The sequence below is a fragment of the Populus trichocarpa genome, chromosome 1 (genome assembly GCF_000002775.5).
Source record: "Populus trichocarpa isolate Nisqually-1 chromosome 1, P.trichocarpa_v4.1, whole genome shotgun sequence".
Classification (NCBI taxonomy): Eukaryota; Viridiplantae; Streptophyta; class Magnoliopsida; order Malpighiales; family Salicaceae; genus Populus; species Populus trichocarpa.
This window is the reverse complement of record NC_037285.2, coordinates 20,484,414-20,508,910: the sequence shown is the minus strand read 5'-3', so window position 1 is coordinate 20,508,910 and position 24,497 is coordinate 20,484,414. Positions and strand designations below refer to the sequence as shown.

The 24,497-nt window shown below is 37.4% G+C and overlaps 1 protein-coding gene across 10 annotated transcripts in view; it reads right to left on the bottom strand.

The window, feature by feature from the left end:
- Positions 1 to 237: 237 nt before the first annotated feature.
- LOC112323555 (glycine-rich cell wall structural protein 2) overlaps positions 238 to 24,497 on the bottom strand; it is a 224,948-nt gene continuing 200,688 nt past the window's right edge. For 2 of the 10 annotated variants that reach the window (XM_052452152.1, XM_052452162.1), the window contains exon 4: positions 238 to 779. In XM_052452152.1, the coding sequence (XP_052308112.1) occupies positions 403 to 779 (377 nt within the window). In that variant the 3' untranslated portion in view covers positions 238 to 402. Of the gene's footprint in view, positions 879 to 14,156; positions 15,163 to 24,497 lie in introns of those variants that run through there. The other 8 variants (XM_052452151.1, XM_052452158.1, XM_052452193.1 and 5 more) reach the window with 7 other exon arrangements.

Sequence of the window (24,497 nt, the reverse complement as noted above, 5' to 3'; positions counted from 1 at the left end):
GGTCGGACTTTTACATAGGTATTCTTTTTGGCAGTCGTAAGTTATTTTCACTTGTGACTTGGTTCTTCTACTGCATGCAAAGTCAACAGTACTGCAAGTCTTGGGTTGTGGGAGAATTTTTCAATTTTCAAAAGTTCAAGCTCATTTCCTTTAATTTTATTTGAAGTTCTTTTTTGTGATGAAATCCTGTTTTTATGGAAATGATATGTTCACTTTTTATTAAGGTTCGCGGAGAGATTATCTATAAAATATACTTTTAGAGTAAAATTTACTCTAAAAAGTGACTTCATTAAGAGCACATTTGTAATTGCTCGTCAACATAATATATGCATGCATGTGAGCTTTCGCAATTTTATTTCAGAATACAAAAGAAAAGGTAACCTCTGTGTTCATGGCAAGCTTTTAATTACCTTTCCCTCCTCCATATCCCTCCCCATTACCAGACCCGCTGCCATAACCTGAGCCAGAGCCGGAGCCGGATCCTCCACCCCCACCACCACCTCCTCCTCCTCCTCCTCCACTTCCTTTCCCACCCTTGCCACCGCCACTCCCGCTTCCACTTCCACTTCCACTTCCATAGCCTGACCCACTTCCAGATCCAGAGCCCTGACCGCCGCCGCCACCACCTCCACTGCCGCCACCACCACCACCACCTTCACCACCACCTATCCCACTACCAGAACCATAGCCTGAGCCGCTACCAGACCCATAGCCAGAACCTGACCCATTGCCTCCACCAATGCCACCACCTCCACCTCCGCCACTGCCTCCGCCTCCACCTCCTCCACGACCACCAGCACCGTATCCTTCACCGCTCCCGGATCCAGACCCAGAACCATAACCTGACCCAAGTCCTGATCCAGAACCACCACCACCACCTCCTCCCTGCCCTCCACCTCCACCTCCACTGACTGCCTGCAGTGTCCTAGCAGCAAGGGTGAGGTCTACAATAAGCAAGACCAGGAAAGCAGTCCCTAACACTCTTGGACTTGCCATTTCCAGATTATACTCTCACGGCTCAATGTATCTGTATGTTTATGCGTGTCACTCGCTATATGAGAAACCAGTATGTTTTGTTGACTGGAAATGCTTGAAGTGGTAACCCTATATATAGGCATTTGAAAGGTAACAAGACAAGGTTTTTGAAGAGTGAGGCATTAATTGTAAAGGTAATTACGAGACACGGTTTTTGAAATGTTTCTTAAATTCCCAGTACCACTTGGTGATCTTGAATATTATAGAAAGGAACGTGTGCTTTGGGTTTCTCTTTTAGTGGTGGGCGTCGGTGGTGGGGTGGTGGTACTGTGGAGGACTGTCTGTTTCTGTCTATATGCAATACAATACAAGCTTTATCCCCACCTTTTCTTTTTTGACTTTGAAGTATCTTATAATATTTGACTTCGGCAATGGAACTAATAGCATGCATTTCCCACTCTTTATCATTCTGTTCATATTTGAATTTTGAACTCCATTTTTGAGCACACGTATTAATTTTCCATGTACTGGTAGCTGTCCTGCGGTGATTTATGCTAACGATTGTCTCCTTAAGCATAAGTTTATCCGCCAACGGTAGTGATTTATGCACACAGATATCTGTCTACTCTGCGTGTATGCTAACAATGGGCCAAGCTTGCACAACAAACTGGGTTGTAATTCAGTCAATATTTCTTATTTCTGTTACACTTGGAATTAAATTTATTTTCCCACAATATCATAGACACTTTCCATCATTGAATATAAATAGATCTGTGCTTAAAAACCGTGTTCGAATGTCTGACTTATATTTTTAAACCTTGGAGCCTGTTCTGGTGTATGAAAGCACACCATCCTTGCATCACTGCTAGCAGAATGTTAGGCCATCTGCGTGGTTGATATACTGAACAGTCTTCTACTGCTGCACAGATTGAATTTCAGTTCCACATGCACAGATCATCACTTCCTTCAATGGCGTGCTTTAATAAGTCTATGTAAGAGTTCAAGAACATTTAACTTTTTTGGTTATCGGGGATCTGCTATTCTGAATTATCTTTACTAATTAATAGAGTGGTTGTGCCTTGAAACATATCCTCTCTTTTTTCTTCCACATTTTTTCTTGAACAAGACGTGTTAATAGCAAATGCCAATAGTTTTCTATGCTTGTTGATGGAGCACTATCTCACTATCAAAATTTTTAGATTGATGGACGGAATGTTTTTTCAATATTTAAACTCACAGCACTAATTTTCCCGACCTCCTCACAACGAAAATCATCCTTCAAAAAAACTTTCATGGGTAATTTATGGTATGTCGATAATAATTTTACCGATATATTTATTAACAGATAAAGTGTGCAAAAAATAAATAAATTATCAGCTTCATTCCATCAGGATTTGCATCGATGAATATAACATATCACCATATTATGAATGTGTTAGAATAGGAAATATTGTATTATTAATGTATTGACTTATCGTGTGTAGTATGCTACATCGTAACGCATGTACTATCCTAATTATATAAATAGCAGAGGTGACTATTTTATTAGGTGAAGCCTCTCAATTATCACAAATCTTGTTTCAACTTGGTATCAAAACCATTTATCTTAATAGATTTATTCTTCAAACGGCAGCCCCTCTACTGCTTCTCTGTAACAAAATCGTCTACTCTGTTTGTTTTCTATTGCTACTCCTCCATCAGCTAATTTGTAAACCCCGGAAAATAATATAAAAATAAAGGTTGCTTAAATTGAAAACTAACTACATGAGAAATAAAAGTGAAGAAATTCATGCGTATGGTTAAATAAAAGACAGGAATTCAGAAATTTTTGAATATAATTTCCGGACAAAATAATTCGAGACATTATAATAAGCCCGATAATGTTGAGGGTTGGATTTAATTGAAGATAATAATACACTTAAAGAAAATGGGGCCTAAATGCAAATAAGAGAAATTATAGAGTATAAATACTCTCTCCTCACCAAAAATCTGCAGGAACCATAAGGAGAGAAAATAGGGAGTTTTGTACCCATTCTTGCAAAATCAAGAGAGAAACACTAAAATTTCAAGAACCCATCCAAGATTATGGGTTTATAGATGGGATAAACACTTGTGAGCGAGGGATTAACAAGAAATTGAACAAGAAGAAAAAAAAGGATGGAGTTGAAAATCTTCAACTGGTTGAAGATCAAAATCTTAATTCGTACCGGGTAAGGTGTTCTAAACATGATCTTAAAAATTCATTTCAAATTTGATACTGAATTGATGCCTTGATATTGAATTATAGGTTAGGGTTCCTAGACATGAATTGGGGAAAAGTACTTATTGTTAAAATTAAGTTAATTCATGTGTGGTATGTACTTTATGAAAGTATTGTATGAAGGGAAGCGGGTGATGAATCTGGACAGACTTGTCTCCTAACTTTTTGTGAGAGTTTGGGTAGGAGGATGAGGGTATTAGGGTCGGGTTCCTCATAGAAATTGTAGATTTGGATGTTAGCTAACCAAGGAAACTGGTCTTGCTCAATTTGGAGATGTAGAACTCCAGTTATGGGTTACCAACCGAGACTGAGTCGTGACTGATTTTATAGGGCAGTATGACTGATTAGTTAATGAGCAATTTTGACTATTTTGGAGGTAGAACTGGGCTCTCCTTTCTTAGAGAACTTGTAGCCTCGTGTCTTAGCTTTCTAACGAGATCAATCTCACTTAAAATGGAGTTCTAGAACTCTAGATATAGTTAAAAATATGATGAGTGTTCAGACAGTAATAGTTGGACAGTAACAGTTCAATGTCTAGACACCAACGGTTGGACAATAACAGTTGGACAGTAACAGTTCAATGTCTAGACAACAACGGTTGGACAGTAACAATTCAATGTCTAGACAGTAACAGTTGCACAGTAACAGTTGCAGAGTAATAATTCAATGTCTAGACAGTAACAGTTGCACAGTAACAGTTGAATAGTAACAGTTCAATGTCTAGGTTGGACAACAACAGTTTGACAGTAACAGTTCAATGTCTGGACAACAACGGTTGGACAACAACAATTGTACAATAACAGTAGTAACAGTTGCACAGTAACAGTTGGACAGTAACAGTTCAATGTCTAGGTTGGACAACAACAGTTTGACAGTAACAGTTCAATGTCTGGACAGCAACGGTTGGACAACAACAATTGTATAATAACAGTTCAATGTTAATGAAGGTGGTTACCTGACTCTTGTTAATGAAGGTGCCATGAGAACTTCCGAAATAATAAAGATAAGCATCTCCTTTTCCATGCAAACACATATTATCAGTTCGTTAATTTAATGCCATACTTTAATTATAAGTCTATGTAAGAGTGCAATAAGTGCAGTTAACTTTTTTGGATATTTGTTTTGCAGTTAACAGAGTTTGTCAGTTTATGCATGCTCCTACAGATTCTCATTGGGGTGTTGTTAAACGCATTCTGCGTTATCTACAAGGTATGGCTACTTATGGCTTACATATCACTCGCAGTTCCTCATTTGATCTACATGGCTTTACAGATGCAGATTGGGCAGGTAGTGTTAATGATCGAAAATCCATATGTGGTTATTTTGTCTTCTTTGGTCAGACTCTGATATCATGGAAATCAAACAAGCAACGCACCGTTGCTCGCCCCTCCACCGAGGCTGAGTATAAAGTCTTGGCAGATGGCACTGCTGAGGTTATCTGGCTTCATTATATATTGAGTGATCTGCAGATTCGCTCTGCTTTTGCTCCTACTATTTGGTGTGATAATCTCGGCGCTACTTATTTATCTGCAAATCCTATCTTTCATGCTCGTACTAAACATGTTCACTACACCATTAAACAGTTTTACCGACGGATTAATTCCGTCGGTGTAAGGCATGACATCCGTCGGTAAATTTATTACCGACGTTCTCACCGACAGAATCTGTCCGTCGGGATACTAATCATCGGTAATTCCCCATTCCGTCGCTAATTATGTCGGAAATAAAAAAACCAACTACCGACGGTCTTACAGACGGCGACGCGTGGCAAAAACAATTCCTGCGAGAACATTACCGACGAAATACATCCATCTACATTTTCAATAGTAATCACCAACGGACTATCCGTCGGTGATGGTGGCATGGCGGTAAATGTTTCAGAACTCTGTCAAATATTAACGGAAATATGCCGTCGGTAATAATAATGGTAAACACCGACAGAATATGTTCGTCGGTAATTATGGCATGGGTGGTAATTGTTTGGCAACTCTCAGTAAAATACCAACGGTCGGGATCCGTCGATAAAGCCATCGGTATGTATTTAAAATATATATAAAAAATAATTTATTAATAGTAAAAAAGCTTAATAAACAAATAAATTTGTATTCAACATTAAAAATATAAAAATAATGTTAAATAATATTTATCCAAATATTCATTACAAATTTAATGTGTTTAAAAAACAAAATTAAACTAGAATAGCGGCGAAGCTGGAGGAGGAGGAGGAGGAGGAGGCTGGTTGTTTCGGGGACCGTACGGCCAAAAAGGAGCTGCACATGTATCATCACCCATCCTTGATCTAATCTCCATGACCATTTGACGGAGCTGATCATAATTCGTCGAGAGTTGTTCATATTGTTGTTTCAAGGCCATGAACTCCTCAGACTAGGTGCTTGATACTAATGGAGAGCTCCCATTGGTTGAGACACTACGGGTCGATTGCAAGTTTTTAGTCGTAGTGTTGGAGAGCCCGTAGACCCGATTTTTTTCAGGTCCACCAAACGATCCCACCTCCATCCACAAATCCAAATCAAAATTCAGATGGGTCGAAGGATCGTCCCCATATCTCTCCCTCAACTAGCTATTATAGGTCTCCTGAAATTTTTTTTTAAAATCATCATATTCAATTCAAGAAAATAATAACTTACTAAATAAAATGATTGAACGAACATATCACGAAGTGCTGAGCACGGTTGTCCACGAATTGTTGCACCCCCTTTTGGCGGTCTTGACTCCGCACATGCGTCTCTACAAACAGCTCCATTGGACTCGGCTCATGTCCAAGAGACGCAGCCTGTGAGCAAAAAATAGATTGCAAGTTAAATATATTTATAAGCAACGACAAATTAATAAATGATATATTTCATTAAAATTAATCTTACCATCCGCTTTCATGTGCGTTGAACGGGACGGAGCCGCCGGTGTGCATGGTCACCGAACCATGATTTTTCCGGTTCCGGTTGTCGGCGCCGGACTGTGAGCGCCGTGAGAACCGCTTTGAGGTCATGTGCTCAATATATGCTGTCCATATATCTCCCGAGATGAATGGCGGTTTGAATTCTCGCCAAATCGCCACCTCATTCCATCCTTCAAGATTGTTATCCCTCGCATGTCTTTTTGATGTTTTTTTGGTGTCATACCAAAAATCACGCAACCTACTTCCAAAGTAACAAATTAGAATTTAGAACATAAAATTATAAAGCAAAAATAAATATTATTTTTGATGTTACCTAGTTGCTGCGTGATTCTCCCATACCCTCCTCATAACATTGTTGTTAGCCCTATCCTACTCAAATTTATGTTGTGTATACAAATAATTCATTTCAAATAAAAATAGTACAAGATATAAAATTATAAAAAATAAGTTGAAATTAAAAGTTAACACCAACCTAAAATCGCTGAAACCATGCATCCATATTAGGTCTCCACTCAGGATGTCTGGAAACCTGACTCCATTGAAACAATGAAATCTCCATCAACGATTTAAACGCCGATGTAATTGTCCTAGCAGCCTCAATGTTTGTGAACCTGAAATTAAATAATAAAAAATTAATTAGTTGTTCATAAATTATGTTATAAGTATATAAAAAACTAAAACCTAAACAAACTTACATTGAGAGGTCATCCTTCCATTGTGCCTGGTACTTGTGGGAGAATTGACCCCGCTGTGAAGACACACCGCCTCTGCGCTGTGAAACCGCGCTAGAAGAGGCAGCATTACAAGTTGGCGTAGATGTATCGCCGTGATCATCACCTAAGGAGATGTCCTCCTCGCTGCTAGAAGAACTAGCTGCAACCGTCTGCTGACGAGGTGCTGTAGATTTCATTCGACGCATCTACACAAATGTATACAAATTATTACGTAATTAACTTTGATTATTTAAAAACAATTCGGTAGTACCTCCCCTATACTAGAGACTACCAACAGTTTTCAAATCTGCAATCTTTACAATAACCACAATCAAATTGACTCCAACAACATCATATATACAACCTAATATCTATAGAAATTCAATCATTTAAAAAAAATCGACAGCACCTCCACTATATTAGAGACTACCCACAGTTTTCATACCTACAAATATTGATAATTACACAAATATTGCAAAATCAACTCTATACAACCTAACATATACAACCTAACATTTATAGAAATTCAACATTTATATATTTTCAACTAACATCAATACAAATTCATAAATAAAAATAAAAATTAATCAAAATAATAAACAACATAACAAATAATAATATCCTAAAATTAAGATAAACTAATTAAATTTAATTCTATATTTCAGTTAACATTTAAAACATAAATTCAACAATAACAATTATGGCAATACAAACAATAATATCATAAAATTAATAAATAAAATGAAAAAAACTAAAGAACACTACACAAAACATCCTAAACACAAAACAAACAATACACAAAACTAAAAAACACAACATCAATTCAAAATAAATTTAGGAATAAAAAATGCTTACCTTAATAGTGTGTTGATTTTAAAATTTTATCTACAAACAATACACAAAACAAAGAACACCAAAAAAATAATCATAATTAAAATAAAAAAATAAAAAAAATTACAAAGATAAAGAAAGAAGAATACATACCTTTTAATATGTTTAAAACTACCACAAAAACAATAAAACCTCTTCCAAAAACTAAATACAAACGGAGAGGAGAAGAGAAATAGAGATGAAGAGCCGAGAGAAAAAATAAACCAAATGGGGGGAGGGGGGTTTTATATAGCAATTTTTCTGACGGTATTACTGACGGAACATTTGTTATTGTCGGTGACATTAAATTCCATCGGTAATTAATTGATATTCGCACCAAAAATTTCAAAAATCCCACCAGACTTTTCGATCCGTTGGTAAACGTGACGTCGGCAACTTCGTCGGTAAACGTGCAGACTGACCAGGCCTCTGACAGGCGTGCGTTTCGGGATGTACGCCAACTGTCAGTGAATTTAGCGGTGTACCCGTCGGTGATTGTGGCACGGACCATAAATGTTTTTCAACTCTCGGTAAAATACCGACGGGTACCAGTACGTCGGTGTACCCGTCGGTTATTGTGGCACAATTCCATAATTGTTTTTCAACTCTCGGTATAATATCGACGGGTACCAGTCCGTTAGTATTGTCGTCGGTGATTGTGACACAATTCCGTAAATGTTTTTCAACTCTCGGTAAAATACCGATGGGTACCATGCCGTCGGTGTACCCGTCGGTGAAACTGTCAATATTTCTACAGCTGCTCCATGTATTTTTGTCTATCCTCCTGCACAAAATCTTGAATTGCAAACTTACAGCACACACAACACAATAACAAGAGCTGGCAATTAAAGAAGAATAAATATTTCATGTTCCAAAATATTGCGTTATAAAAATAAGGTTTTACAACATGTTTAGTCAGAATTTTCATCTTCGTTCTCAATTGAATTGTTATCATCAGCTTCATCGTACTCTTCAATATAGTTATCATCTTCTTCATCAACATTCTCTAGTCCACTAGTAGAGCTTAAAATAGCATTCAACTCCTCTTCGACAACATCAACAAGACTATCGTTGAAAACACAAAACTCTAAATTTTCTTCTAAGTCAATCGAAGGAGCAACTCGGTATGGTTCAACCAACACACTAGCTTGAAAGACTTCATCTATCACACTTGTGTCTTCGTTTTCATCCTGAACAACCTCGACACGACCCCTGGGTTTTGTTTTTAAAACGGATAACCAATCAACTCTTGATCGGTCCTATCTAAAGGAAGGGGTGTATGTGTAATAAACTTGTTGGCATTGCTTTGTGAAAACAAAGACGTCGTTTACGTTGCGGTGTCTAGCTTTTGAGTTGATTTCAACGAGACCATATTGAGGATCTACTCTGATTCCTCTGTCAGTTGTGTCATACCAATAGCATTTGAATAAAAACACTCTATTCTACTCGCTATGATATTGCAGTTCGATGACCTCTTCCAATCTACCGTAGTAGTCAACTTCAAACTCACTAGAAGTCGATCCCTTAATACAAACACCGTTGTTGTATGTCTTTCTTCCATGCCCGTATTCTTTAGTATGAAAGACATATCCATTGACAAAATACCCATTATATCACTTGACTTTTCTTTCAGGGCTTAGGCTTGGTAAAGACAGTGAAATAGCAGCACTACCTCCCATTTGATAAACCTTGTAAATTAAATACAACAATAATCAATAAATGGATATTATGTAATATTGACGTACAATTAATTACATTGCAAGAGATAATGAGTTTGTGATAGGACTTACATGTGTTATAAACCATGTGGCAAATTGTTCATCTTGTAATTGAAAGGTCTCGGATTCAGTCAGCTGTGAATTATTGGACAGTAAGTATCGTCGATGTTGCCTGCAAGGTTGTTCCAAATTATATGAGTTTATGATATCACAAAACATAAATAATACACTCTTGACAAAGTTTAAGTCGAACATCTACTTACTTAATAAAAGGTCTCAGCTCATCACAGTTAAATAGGACATAATTGTGTGCTTGTCTGAACTCTATTTCAGACAAATATCTTCCCCTCATGGCATTTTTAGGTGTAGGTCGTCCAGGATTGGAGAATATTGACAAGTTTCCACTTAAAGGCACTTCACCACCATCATCATGCCGTGGAACACGGTTGATCCTCGTTCTCAAATGAGGTTCGAAATAGTATGAGATAAATATTGAGATCTCCTCAACAATATAGGCCTCACATATTAACGACTCAACATGCGCCTTGTTCTTAACCTTTTTTTTTTAAGATTGAACAAGTACCTGCATATATATATATATATAATAAAAAATTATCAATAAAAAAAATAAATAAAAATTTAATTATGAATTACATAGCAACTGTAATATCTAACCTCTCGAATGGATACATCCATCTGTACTGGACCGGTCCTCTAACTTTTACCTCAAACGGTAAATGTACGGGTAGATGCTCCATTGAGTCAAAAAATGATGGAGGGAATATCATCTCAAGTTTGCATATTGTCTCGACGATATTCTTTTCAAGCCTTTCAATGTGATCAACATTCAATTTGCTGGAGCATATATCTCTGAAGAAATAACTAATCTCCGTTAGTGCATCCCATATCCCCTTTGGCAACAAATCACGAAAAGCTAATGGGATGAGTGTTTGCATAAACACATGACAATCATGACTCTTCATTCCATATAATCTGCATTCCTCCATGTTAACCAGCCTTGATATGTTCGAGGCATGTCCATTGGGAAAACGCAGACTCTTAAGCCATTTGTAGACTAGTAGTTGTGTGTTTTTCTCTAGCACGAAGCTTGCTCTTGGTTTTGCGACCCGTGACCCATCACAAACCAACTCCATATTTTTACGGTTACAAAACAGCGCTACATCCAATCTAGACTTGATGTTGTCCTTTGTCTTTCCCTTCACATCCATGACGGTGTTGAAAATGTTCTCAAACACGTTCTTTTCAATGTGCATGACGTCAAGGTTATGCCGGAGAAGATTGGTCTTCCAATAAGGAAGCTCCCAAAATATACTTCGCTTCACCCAGTTATGGGTCAAACCAAAACCAGGAAACTTCTGCTTACCTGATTGGAGACCAAACACAATGTCACCGTACTCTGAAACAACATCAAGCAATTCTTCATCGGAAAGACGCGGGGGTGCAACATCATTTTCAACTCTGCCAACAAAGAAATCCTTCCTATTCTTTCTGTACCTGTGATTCGGTGGCAAGAAATGACGATGACAATCAAAAAAAGAAGCTTTACCCCCGTTTGTTAGCGTGAATGCCTTGTTGTTCTCCATACAGTATGGACAGGCTAGCTTTCCATGCGTGCTCCAACCAGAAACCATTCCATAAGCTGAGAAATCATTGATAGTCCACATCAAAGCCGCTCTTATAACAAAATTCTGTTTCCTCGAGATGTCATAAGCAAAGATCCAGAGGACCACAACTGCGTCAACTCATCAATCAACAGATGAAGACAAACATCTCTATTCTGCCCCGCACTGCTCGGACCTGGTATGACCATAGATAAAAACATGAACTCCGGCCTCATACACATCCTCTGTGGCAAGTTATAAATCGTCAGTATGACCGGCCAACAGTAGCAAATGACCCGAATGGGTTGAATTCGTCTGTACACATCCCAAGACGCACGTTCCTTGATTCAGCTGAAAAGTGAGGATGCACATTGTTAAAGTGTTTCCATGCTTCACCGTCAGAAGGATGAACCATCACTCCATCAACCGCATGGTGTGATTGGTGCCATGTCATGTGCTTAGCAGTCCTTGGTGACATGAATAACCTCTGCAGTCTAGGTGTAATTGGGAAGTATCTAGGTTTTTTATATGCCATGAGAGTCTTCCCTCTACCAGTTCTAGGTTTGTAACGGGAATGCCTGCATGTCATGCACTTGGTCATCTCAGCATTTTCAAGGTAGTATAACATGCAGAAGTTAGGGCATATATCAATTTTCTGGTATCCTAAATCGAGGGGTTTCATCATGGACTTGGCAGCATAGAAGTTCTCTTTCAGTCTGTTCCCTTTAGGTAAAATGCTTTTCGCCCATTCAATAATCTTGTCATAACCGGCCTCACTCAACCCGTGATCTGACTTGATGGTGAACACCTGTGCTACGGCTGATAATTTAATGTGGTTTGTGCAGCCATCCCATAATGGTTCGTCAGAATCTTTCAACAGATCAAAAAACCTTGCTGCATCTGCATTAGGTTCTTCTTCTACGATTGGACATTCCCTGACATTACCTTCACTCATTCTCATTGCATCCATAACCATATTCCTGTAAGGATTACTGTTCTCATTTCCAACTTCATGCATGTTGCTAGCACTAGAAGTTGACCCAACCACATGTTCTTCCATGCTCTCATCAGGAACAAATAGTTCTCCGTGTGCATACCAACACAGGTAATCCTTCATGAACCCTTTGGTTAGAAGATGCATCGTTACAACATCTTGATGCAGAAACTTTAAATTTTTACACTTCCTGCATGGACACCTAATACCGCCATCAGTAAAATTCCTCGGAATAGATGTTGTGAAATTAATAAAACCCTGGACGCCGTTACAATAATCCATCCTCCGCAATCCTTGGGGTGAGTTCCGATACATCCATGAACGATCATCCATGACTTCTATTGAACCTCTATAAAACATAACAAAAATATTGGTTTTCCCCGACATTATCAAACAAACTAAAACAACACTTATGTTAAATATTCATTATCAATTATCAACTATCAACGTTCATACATACAAATTTATACATATATAAATTTACAGAAATCACAACTTCGAAATAGAATTGATAACAATTAAAAAAGACCCGTTAAACAAGCTATTAATTATTTATTTCATCACAACACATTTAATTCGGTGTAATTCAAACAAAATTTCAACAATTTACAAACAAATATAATTTGACAAAATCTAAAACAAACTATAACAATTACAAAATTATACATTCATACTACAAGTTTCTTTGACAAATAACAATCAAACAAGTACATACATTAACAAAATACATATACTAAAAAAACAATAAAATTCACATTTAAATGTTAAAACTAAAAAGAATAGATTTACTTACAAAAAAATGATAAAATCCACAAGAAACGGATATTGTGACCACATACAAGGTATTAGAAACTTGAGTGCTTGTGTTGAGAATAGTGGAGAGTTAGGATGGGTGGTTGGCTGCAGTTTGGGAGGGGAGAGGTGGGATGGGAAAGAAGAAGAACGAGAAACAGAGGAAAAGAGTGTCGGCAGTGGGTGTATATAATGGTTTTTACCGATGGAATCACCGACGGAATGTATCCATCGGTGATTCCATCGGTGATAGTGCCATGTCACTGTACGACTATCTCAGTTTGAATCCCTCTGTCATTCCGTCGGTAAAATCTTCTGAAAAATATTTCGTCGGTATATACCGACCGTATCTCCGATGGATGTATTCCGTAGGTATATACCGACAGATTTTGAGACGGAATTTAGTCCGTCGGTAATTTCGTTGGTTTTCTCTGGTTTTCTGGTAGTGTCAATAAAATTCCTCGGGATAGATGTTGTGAAATTAATAAAACCCTGAACACCATTACAATAATCCATCCTCCACAATCCTTGGGGTGAGTCCCGATACATTCATGAACGATCATCCATGACTTCTATTGAACCTCTATAAAACATAACAAAAATATTGGTTTTCCCCGACATTATCCAACAAACTAAAAAAACAATTATGTTAAATATTGATTATCAATTATCAACTATCAACGTTCATACATATAAATTTATACATATATAAATTTACGGAAATCACAACTTCGCAATAGAATTGATAACAATTAAAAAAGACCCGTTAAACAAGCTATTATTTATTTCATCACAACACATCTAATTTGGTGTAATTCAAACAAAATTTCAACAATTTACAAACAAATATAATTTGACAAAATCTAAAACAAACTATAACAACTACAAAATTATACATTCATACTACAAGTTTCTTTTACAAATAAAAATCAAACAAGTACATACGTTAACAAAATACATATACTAAAAAAACAATAAAATTCACATTTAAATGTTAAAACTAAAAAGAATAGATTTACTTACAAAAAAATGATAAAATCCACAAGAAACGGATATTGTGACCACGTACAAGGTATTAGAAACTTGAGTGCTTGTGTTGAGAATAGTGGAGAGTTGGGATGGGTGGTTGGCTGCAGTTTGGGAGGTGAGAGGTGGGATGGGGAAGAAGAAGGGGAAGAAGAAGGAGAAACAGAGGAAGAGAGTGTCGGCAGAGTGGGTATATAATGGCTTTGACCGATGGAATCACCGACGGACACATTCTGTCGGTATACCCGTCAGTGATTCCACCAGTAAAATTTACTCTAAAAAGTGACTTCATTAAGAGCACATTTGTAATTGCTCGTCAACATAATATATGCATGCATGTGAGCTTTCGCAATTTTATTTCAGAATACAAAAGAAAAGGTAACCTCTGTGTTCATGGCAAGCTTTTAATTACCTTTCCCTCCTCCATATCCCTCCCCATAACCAGACCCGCTGCCATAACCTGAGCCAGAGCCGGAGCCGGATCCTCCACCCCCACCACCACCTCCTCCTCCTCCTCCTCCACTTCCTTTTCCACCCTTGCCACCGCCACTCCCGCTTCCACTTCCACTTCCACTTCCATAGCCTGACCCACTTCCAGATCCAGAGCCCTGACCGCCGCCGCCACCACCTCCACTGCCGCCACCACCACCACCACCTTCACCACCACCTATCCCACTACCAGAACCATAGCCTGAGCCGCTACCAGACCCATAGCCAGAACCTGACCCATTGCCTCCACCAATGCCACCACCTCCACCTCCGCCACTGCCTCCGCCTCCACCTCCTCCACGACCACCAGCACCGTATCCTTCACCGCTCCCGGATCCAGACCCAGAACCATAACCTGACCCAAGTCCTGATCCAGAACCACCACCACCACCTCCTCCCTGCCCTCCACCTCCACCTCCACTGACTGCCTGCAGTGTCCTAGCAGCAAGGGTGAGGTCTACAATAAGCAAGACCAGGAAAGCAGTCCCTAACACTCTTGGACTTGCCATTTCCAGATTATACTCTCACGGCTCAATGTATCTGTATGTTTATGCGTGTCACTCGCTATATGAGAAACCAGTATGTTTTGTTGACTGGAAATGCTTGAAGTGGTAACCCTATATATAGGCATTTGAAAGGTAACAAGACAAGGTTTTTGAAGAGTGAGGCATTAATTGTAAAGGTAATTACGAGACACGGTTTTTGAAATGTTTCTTAAATTCCCAGTACCTCTCACTTGGTGATCTTGAATATTATAGAAAGGAACGTGTGCTTTGGGTTTCTCTTTTAGTGGAGGGCGTCGGTGGTGGGTGGTGGTACTGTGGAGGGCTGTCTGTTTCTGTCTATATGCAATACAATACAAGCTTTATCCCCACCTTTTTTTTTTTGACTTTGAAGTATCTTATAATATTTGACTTCGGCAATGGAACTAATAGCATGCATTTCCCACTCTTTATCATTCTGTTCATATTTGAATTTTGAACTCCATTTTTGAGCACACGTATTAATTTTCCATGTACTGGTAGCTGTCCTGCGGTGATTTATGCTAACGATTGTCTCCTTAAGCATAAGTTTATCCGCTAACGGTAGTTATTTATGCACACAGATATCTGTCTACTCTGCGTGTATGCTAACAATGGGCCAAGCTTGCACAACAAACTGGGTTGTAATTCAGTCAATATTTCTTATTTCTGTTACACTTGGAATTAAATTTATTTTCCCACAATATTTCCATCTTTGAATATAAATAGATCTGTGCTTAAAAACCGTGTTCGAATGTTTGACTTATATTTTAAAACCTTGGAGCCTGTTCTGGTGTATGAAAGCACACCATCCTTGCATCACTGCTAGCAGAATGTTAGGCCATCTGCGTGGTTGATATACTGAACAGTCTTCTACTGCTGCACAGATTGAATTTCAGTTCCACATGCACAGATCATCACTTCCTTCAATGGCGTGCTTTAATAAGTCTATGTAAGAGTTCAAGAACATTTAACTTTTTTGGTTATCGGGGATCTGCTATTCTGAATTATCTTTACTAATTAATAGAGTGGTTGTGCCTTGAAACATATCCTCTCTTTTTTCTTCCACATTTTTTCTTGAACAAAACGTGTTAATAGCAAATGCCAATAGTTTTCTACTTTGGTGCGCTTGTTGATGAGAGCACTATCTCACTTTCAAATTTTTTAGATTGATGGACGGAATGTTTTTTCAATATTTAAACTCACAGCACTAATTTTCCCGACCTCCTCACAACGAAAATCATCCTTTAAAAAAACTTTCATGGGTAATTTGTGGTATGTCGATAATAATTTTACCGATATATTTATTGACAGACAAAGTGTGCAAAAAATAAATAAATTATCAGCTTCATTCCATCAGGATTTGCATCGATGAATATAACATATCACCATATTATGAATGTGTTAGAATATAAAATATTGTATTATTAATGTATTGACTTATCGTGTGTAGTATGCTACACCATAACACATGTACTATCCTAATTATATAAATAGCAGAGGTGGCTATTTTATTAGGTTAAGCCTCTGAATTATCACAAACCTTGTTTCAACTTGGTATCAAAACCAATTTATCTTAATAGATTTATTCTTCAAACGGCAGCCCCTCTACTGCTTCTCTGTAACAAAATCGTCTACTCTGTTTCTTGTCTATTGCTACTCCTCCATCAGCTAATTTGTAAACCCCGGAAAATAATATAAAAATAAAGGTTGCTTAAATTGAAAACTAACTACATGAGAAATAAAAGTGAAGAAATTCATGCGTATGGTTAAATAAAAGACAGGAATTCAGAAATTTTTGAATATAATTTCCGGACAAAATAATTCGAGACATTATAATAAGCCCGATAATGTTGAGGGTTGGATTTAATTGAAGATAATAATACACTTAAAGAAAATGGGGCCTAAATGCAAATAAGAGAAATTATAGAGTATAAATACTCTCTCCTCACCAAAAATCTGCAGGAACCATAAGGAGAGAAAATAGGGAGTTTTGTACCCATTCTTGCAAAATCAAGAGAGAAACACTAAAATTTCAAGAACCCATCCAAGATTATGGGTTTATAGATGGGATAAACACTTGTGAGCGAGGGATTAACAAGAAATTGAACAAGAAGAAAAAAAAGGATGGAGTTGAAAATCTTCAACTGGTTGAAGATCAAAATCTTAATTCGTACCGGGTAAGGTGTTCTAAAAATAATCTTAAAAATTCATTTCAAATTTGATAATGAATTGATGCCTTGATATTGAATTATAGGTTAGGGTTCCTAGACATGAATTCGGGAAAAAGTACTTATTGTTAAAATTAAGTTAATTCATGTGTGGTATGTACTTTATGAAAGTATTGTATGAAGGGAAGCGGGTGATGAATCTGGACAGACTTGTCTCCTAACGTTTTGTGAAAGTTTGGGTAGGAGGATGAGGGTATTAGGGTCGGATTCCTTCATAGAAATTGTAGATTTGGATGTTAGCTAACCAAGGAAACTGGTCTTGCTCAATTTGGAGATGTAGAACTCCAGTTATGGGTTACCAACCGAGACTGAGTCGTGACTGATTTTATAGGGCAGTATGACTGATTAGTTAATGAGCAATTTTGACTATTTTGGAGGTAGAACTGGGCTCTCCTTTCTTTAGAGAACTTGTAGCCTCGTGTCTTAGCTTTCTAACAAGATCAATTTCACTTAAAATGGAGTTCTAGAACTCTAGATATAGTTAAAAATATGATGAGTGTTCAGACAGTAACAGTTGGACAGTAACAGTTCAATGTCTAGACAGCAACGTTGGACAATAACAGTTGGACAGTAACAGTTCAATGTCTAGATAACAACGGTTGGACAGTAACAGTTGGGCAGTAACAGTTCAATGTCTAGGTTGGACAGCAACAGTTTGACAGTAACAGTTCAATGTCTAGACATCAACGGTTGGACATTAACAGTTCAATGTCTAGACAGCAACGGTTGGACAACAACAATTGTATAATAACAGTTCAATGTTAATGAAGGTGGTTACCTGACTCTTGTTAATGAAGGTGCCATGAGAACTTCCAAAATAATAAAGATAAGCATCTCCTTTTCCATGCAAGCACATATTATCACTTCGTTAATTTAATGCCATACTTTAATTATAAGTCTATGTAAGAGTGCAATAAGTGCATTTAATGTTTTTGGATATTTGTTCACTACCAGAAAATCGGATAACACCAACGGAATTATTTCCGTCGGCAAAAATTGCCGACGGAAATAATTCCGTCTCCAAATTTGTCGGAATTACCCGACGGAAAAACTCCATCGGCGATGCCGTCGGTATATACCGACGGAATTATTCCGTCGGTATATACCAGCGGCATCGCCGACAGCGAGAAATTTTTTTTGAAAATTGGAACGGCGGGATGACGTGGATTTTTTTCAGACGAATTTATCGACGGAATACCGAGGGATTCAAACCCGGACAGCCAAACAGGGACGTGTCGCTAACACCAACGGAATCACCGACAGAAATATTCCGTCAGAAAATCCAGTATATATTGGCTCCGCCGACACTCTCTCTTCCTCTCTTCATCTGTTTCTCCTTCTTCTTCCCCTTCTTCTTCCCCATCCCACCTCTCCCCTGCCAAACTGCAGCCAACCACCCATCTCAACTCTCTCATCTTCTCAACACAAGCTAGCACTCAAGTTTCTTATACTTTTGTACGTGGTCACAACATCCGTTAATTCTTGTGGATTTTATCATTTTTTGTAAGTAAATGTTTCCTTTTTAGTTTTAACTTTTAAATGTGAATTTTATTGTTTTTTTAGTATATGTATTTTGTTAAAGAAACTTTTTGTATGAATGTATAATTTTGTAGTTGTTATAGTTTGTTTTAGATTTTATCAAATTATATATATTTGTTTGTAAATTGTTGAAATTTTGTTTGAATTACACTGAATTATATTATAGCTTGTTTAACGGGTATGTTTTAATTGTTATCAATTCTATTGCGAAGTTGTGATTTCTGTAAATTTATATATGTATAAATTTGTTTGTATAACGTTGATAGTTGATAATTGATAATGAATATTTAACATAAGTGTTGTTTTAGTTTGTTGGATAATTGATAGTGAATATTTAACATAAGAAACCAATATTTTTTTTTATGTTTTATAGAGATTCAATAGAAGTCATGGATGATCGTTCATGGATGTATCGGGACTCACCCCAAGGATTGCGGAGGATGGATTATTGTAACGGTGTTCAGGGTTTTATTAATTTCGCAACATCTATCCTGAGGAATTTTACTGATGGCGGTATTAGGTGTCCATGCAGGAAGTGTAAAAATTTAAAGTTTTTGCATCAAGATGTTGTAACGATGCATCTTCTAACCAAAGGGTTCATGGAGGATTACCTGTGTTGGTATGCACACGGAGAACTATTTGTTCCTGATGAGAGCATGGAAGAACATGTGGTTGGGTCAACTTCTAGTGCTAGCAACATGCATGAAGTTGGAAAAGAGAACAGTAATCCTTACAGGAATATGGTTATAGATGCAATGAGAATGAGTGAAGGTAATGTCAGGAAATGTCCAATCATAGAAGAAGAACCTAATGCAGATGCAGCAAGGTTTTTTGATCTGTTGAAAGATTCTGACGAGCCATTATGGGATGGCTGCACGAACCACAGTAAATTATCGGCCGTAGCACAGGTGTTCACCATCAAGTCAGATCACGGGTTGAGTAAGGCCGGTTATGACAAGATTATCGAATGGGCGATAAGCATTTTACCTGAGAGGAACAGGCTGAAAGAGAACTTCTATGCTGCCAAGTCCATGATGAAACCCCTCGGTTTAGGATACCAGAAAATTGACATGTGCCCTAACTTCTGCATGTTATACTACCTTGAAAATGCTAAGCTGACCGAATGCATGACATGTGGGCATTCCCATTACAAACCCAGAACTGGAAGACTAAAGACTCTCGTGGCATATAAAAAACTTAGATACTTCCCAATCACACCTAGACTGCAGAGGTTATTCATGTCACCAAGGACTGCTGAGCACATGACATGGCACCAATCACATCATGTGGTTGATGGAGTGATGGTGCATCCTTCTGACGGTGAAGCCTGGAAACACTTTAACAGTGTGCATCCTCACTTTTCAGCTGAATCAAGGAATGTGCGTCTTGGGTTGTGTACAGACGGATTCAACCCATTCGGGTCATTTGCTGCTCCTTATTCTTGTTGGCCGGTCATACTGACGGTTTATAACTTGTCACCGGGGATGTGTATGAGGCCGGAGTTCATGTTTCTATCTATGGTCATACCAGGTCCAAGCAGTCTAGGTCGGAATATAGATGTTTGTCTTCGTCCGTTGATTGATGAGTTGATGCAATTGTGGTCCTATGGAGCTTTGACTTATGACATCTCGAGGAAACATAATTTTGTTATGAGAGCAGCTTTGATGTGGACTATCAATGATTTCCCAGCTTATGGAATGGTTTCTGGTTGGAGCACGCATGGAAAGCTAGCATGTCCATACTGTATGGAGAACAACAAGGCATTCACGCTAACAAACGGGGGTAAAGCTTCTTTTTTTTACTGTCACCGTCGTTTCTTGCCGCCGAATCACAGGTACAGAAAGAACAGGAAGGATTTCTTTGTTGGCAGAGTTGAAAAGGATGTTGCACCCCCGCGTCTTTCCGGTGAAGAATTGCTTGATGTTGTTTCACAGTATGGTGACATTGTGTTTGGTCTCCAATCAGGTAAGTAGAAGTTTCCTGGTTTTGGTTTGACCCATAACTGGGTGAAGCGAAGTATATTTTGGGAGCTTCCTTATTGGAAGACCAATCTTCTCCGTCATAACCTTGACGTCATGCACATTGAAAAGAACGTGTTTGAGAACATTTTCAACACCGTCAAGGATGTGAAGGGGAAGACAAAGGACAACATCAAGGCTAGATTGGATGTAGCGTTGTTCTGTAACCGTAAAAATATGGAGTTGGTTTGTGATGGGTCACGGGTCGCAAAACCAAGAGCAAGCTTCGTGTTAGAGAAAAATGCACAACTACTAGTCTACAAATGGCTTAAGAGTCTGTGTTTCCCCTGATGGACATGCCTCGAACATATCAAGGCTGGTTAATACGAAGGAATGCAGATTATATGGAATGAAGAGTCATGACTGCCATGTGTTTATGCAAACACTCATCCCATTAGCTTTTCATGATTTGTTGCCAAATGGGATATGGGATGCACTAACGGAGATCGGTCATTTCTTTAGAGATATATGCTCCAGCAAATTGAATGTTGATCACATTCACAGGCTTGAAACGAATATCGTTGAGACAATATGCAAACTTGAGATGATATTCCCTCCATCATTTTTTGACTCAATGGAGCATCTACCCGTACATTTACCATTTGAGGTAAAAGTTGGAGGACCGGTCCAGTACAGATGGATGTATCCATTTGAGAGGTTAGATATTACAGTTGCTATGTAATTCATAATTAATTTTTATTTTATTTTTTTTAATTGATAAATTTTGATTATATATATGTATGTATATATATATATATGCGGGTACTTGTTCAATCTTAAAAAAAAGGTTAAGAACAAGGCGCATGTTGAGGCGTCAATATGTGAGGCCTATATTGTTGAGGAGATCTCAACATTTATCTCATACTATTTCGAACCTCATTTGAGAATGAGGATTAACCGTGTTCCACGACATGATGATGGTGGTGAAGTGCCTTCAAGTGGGAACTTGTCAATATTCTCCAATCCTGGACGACCCACACCTAAAAATGTCGTGAGTGGAAGATATTTGTCTGAAATAGAGTTCAAAGCACACAATTATGTCCTATTTAACTGTGATGAGCTGACACCTTTTATTAAGTAAGTAAATATTCGACTTAAACTTTGTCAAGAGTGTACTATTTATGTTTTGTGGTACCATAAACAAATATAATTTGGAACAACCTTGCAGGCAACATCGACGATACTTACTGTCCAATAACTCACAGCTGACCAAATCCCAGATCTTTCAATTACAAGATGAACAATTTGCCACATGGTTTAGAACACATGTAAGCCCTATCACAAACTCATTATATCTTGCAATGTAATTAACTGTACGTCAATATTACATAATATTCGTTTATTGATTATTGTTGTATTTAATATACAAGGTTTATCAAATGGGAGGTAGTGCTGTTATTTCACTGTCTTTACTAGGCCTAAGCCCTGAAAGAAAAGTCAAGTGATATAATGGGTATTTTGTCAATGGATATGTCTTTCATACTGAAGAATACGGGCATGCAAGAAAGACATACAACAGCGGTGTTTGTATTAAGGGATCGACTTCTAGTGAGTTTGAAGTTGACTACTACGGTAGATTGGAAGAGGTCATGGAACTGCAATATCATAGCGAGCAGAATAGAGTGTTTTTATTCAAATGCTATTGGTATGACACAACTGACAGAGGAATCAGAGTAGATCCTCACTATGGTCTCGTTGAAATCAACTCAAAAGCTAGACACCGCAACGTAAACGACGTCTTTGTTTTCGCAAAGCAATGCCAACAAGTTTATTACACATACACCCTTTCCTTTAGAAGGGACCGATCAAGAGTTGATTGGTTATCCGTTTTAAAAACAAAACCCAGGGGTCGTGTCGAGGTTGTTCAGGATGAGAACGAAGACACAGGTGTGATAGATGAAGTCTTTCAAGCTAGTGAGTTGGTTGAACCATACCGAGTTGCTCCTTCGATTGACTTAGAAGAAAATTTGAATTTTCGTGTTTTCGACGATAGTCTTGTTGATGTTGATGTAGAGGAGTTGAATGCCGTTTTGAGCTCTACTAGTGCAGTACAAAATATTGATGAAGAAGATGATAACCACATTGAAGAGCGCGATGAAGCGGATGATAACAATTCAATTGAGGATGAAGATGAAAATTCTGACTAAACATGCTGTAAAACCTTATTTGTATAACGTAATATTTTGGAACATGAAATATTTATTCTTTTTTAATTGTTAGCTCCTGTTATTGTGCTGTGTGTGATCTAAGTGTGCAGGAGGATAGAAGAAAATTTATGTAGAAGTTGCATTAATATTGACTGTTTTACCGACGGACGTCGCCGACGGAATAGTGTCGTCGGTATTTCACAGAGAGTTGGAAACAAATTACGGGCATTTGCCACAATTTCCGACGGCATTTCTGACGGAATAACCGACGGGCAATCACCGACGGCAATCACCGACGGAATAGTTTCGTCCGTATCTCACAGAGAGTTGGAAAAAAATTACGGGCTTTTGCCACAATTTCCGACGGCATCACCGACGGCATTTCTGACGCAATCACCGACGGGCAATCACCGACGGCATCACCGACGGAATAGTTCCTTCGGTATCTCACAAAGACTTTGAAAAAAATTATGGGCTTTTGCCACAATTTCCGACGGACTTACCGACGGTAATCACCGACGGAAATTACACATCCCGAAGCGCCTGTCAGAGTCACTATTACCGACGGAATTGTCGGCGGTAAATTTCCGTCGGTAATTTTCGACGGAATTACCGACGGATAAAAACAAAAGGCGGCACTTTCAAAAATTTTGGTGCGCATTTCAATTTATTTCCCGTCGGAATTACCGACGGAAATAAATGCCACCGACAACATTTAATGCTCTCATCTCTATTTCTTCTCCTCCCGGTTTTTAGTTTAAGTTTTGGAAGAGATTTGATTGTTTTGGTGATAGTTTTCAACATATTAAAAAGTATGTAATGGTTTTTCTTTATCTTTATATTTTTTTATTTTAATTATCATTATTTTTTTGGTGTTTTTTGTTTTGTGTATTTTTATAGATAAAATCTAAAAATCAACACTATTAAGGTAAGCATTTTTTATTCCAAAATTTATTTTGAATTCATGTATTGTTTGTTTTGTATTTAGGATGTTTTGTTTAGTGTTATTGAAATATAGAATTAAATTTAATTAGTTTATATTAATTTTAGAATATTATTGTTTGTATTGGAATAATTATTATTGTTGAATTTATGTTATAAATGTGAATTGAAATATAGAATCAAATTTAATTACTTTATATTAATTTTAGGATATGATTGTTTGTATTGGAATAATTGTTATTCTTGAATTTATGTTATAAATGTGAATTGAAATATAGAATTAAATTTAATTAATTTATATTAATTTTAGGATATGATTGTTTGTATTGGAATAATTGTTATTCTTGAATTTATGTTATAAATGTGAATTAAAATATAGAATTAAATTTAATTAATTTATATTAATTTTAGGATATGATTGTTTGTATTGGAATAATTGTTATTGTTGAATTTATGTTATAAATGTGAATTGAAATATAGAATTAAATTTAATTAGTTTATATTAATTTTAGGATATTATTGTTTGTATTGGAATAATTGTTATTGTTGAATTGGTATAGATATTAGGTTGTATATATGATGTTGATGGAGATTATATGGATTGTGGTTATTGTAAAGATTGCAGGTTTGAAAACTGTGGGTAGTCTCCAATATAGGGGAGGTGCTGCCGAATTTTTATTAATGATTGAATTCCTAATGATATTAGGTTGTATATATGATGTT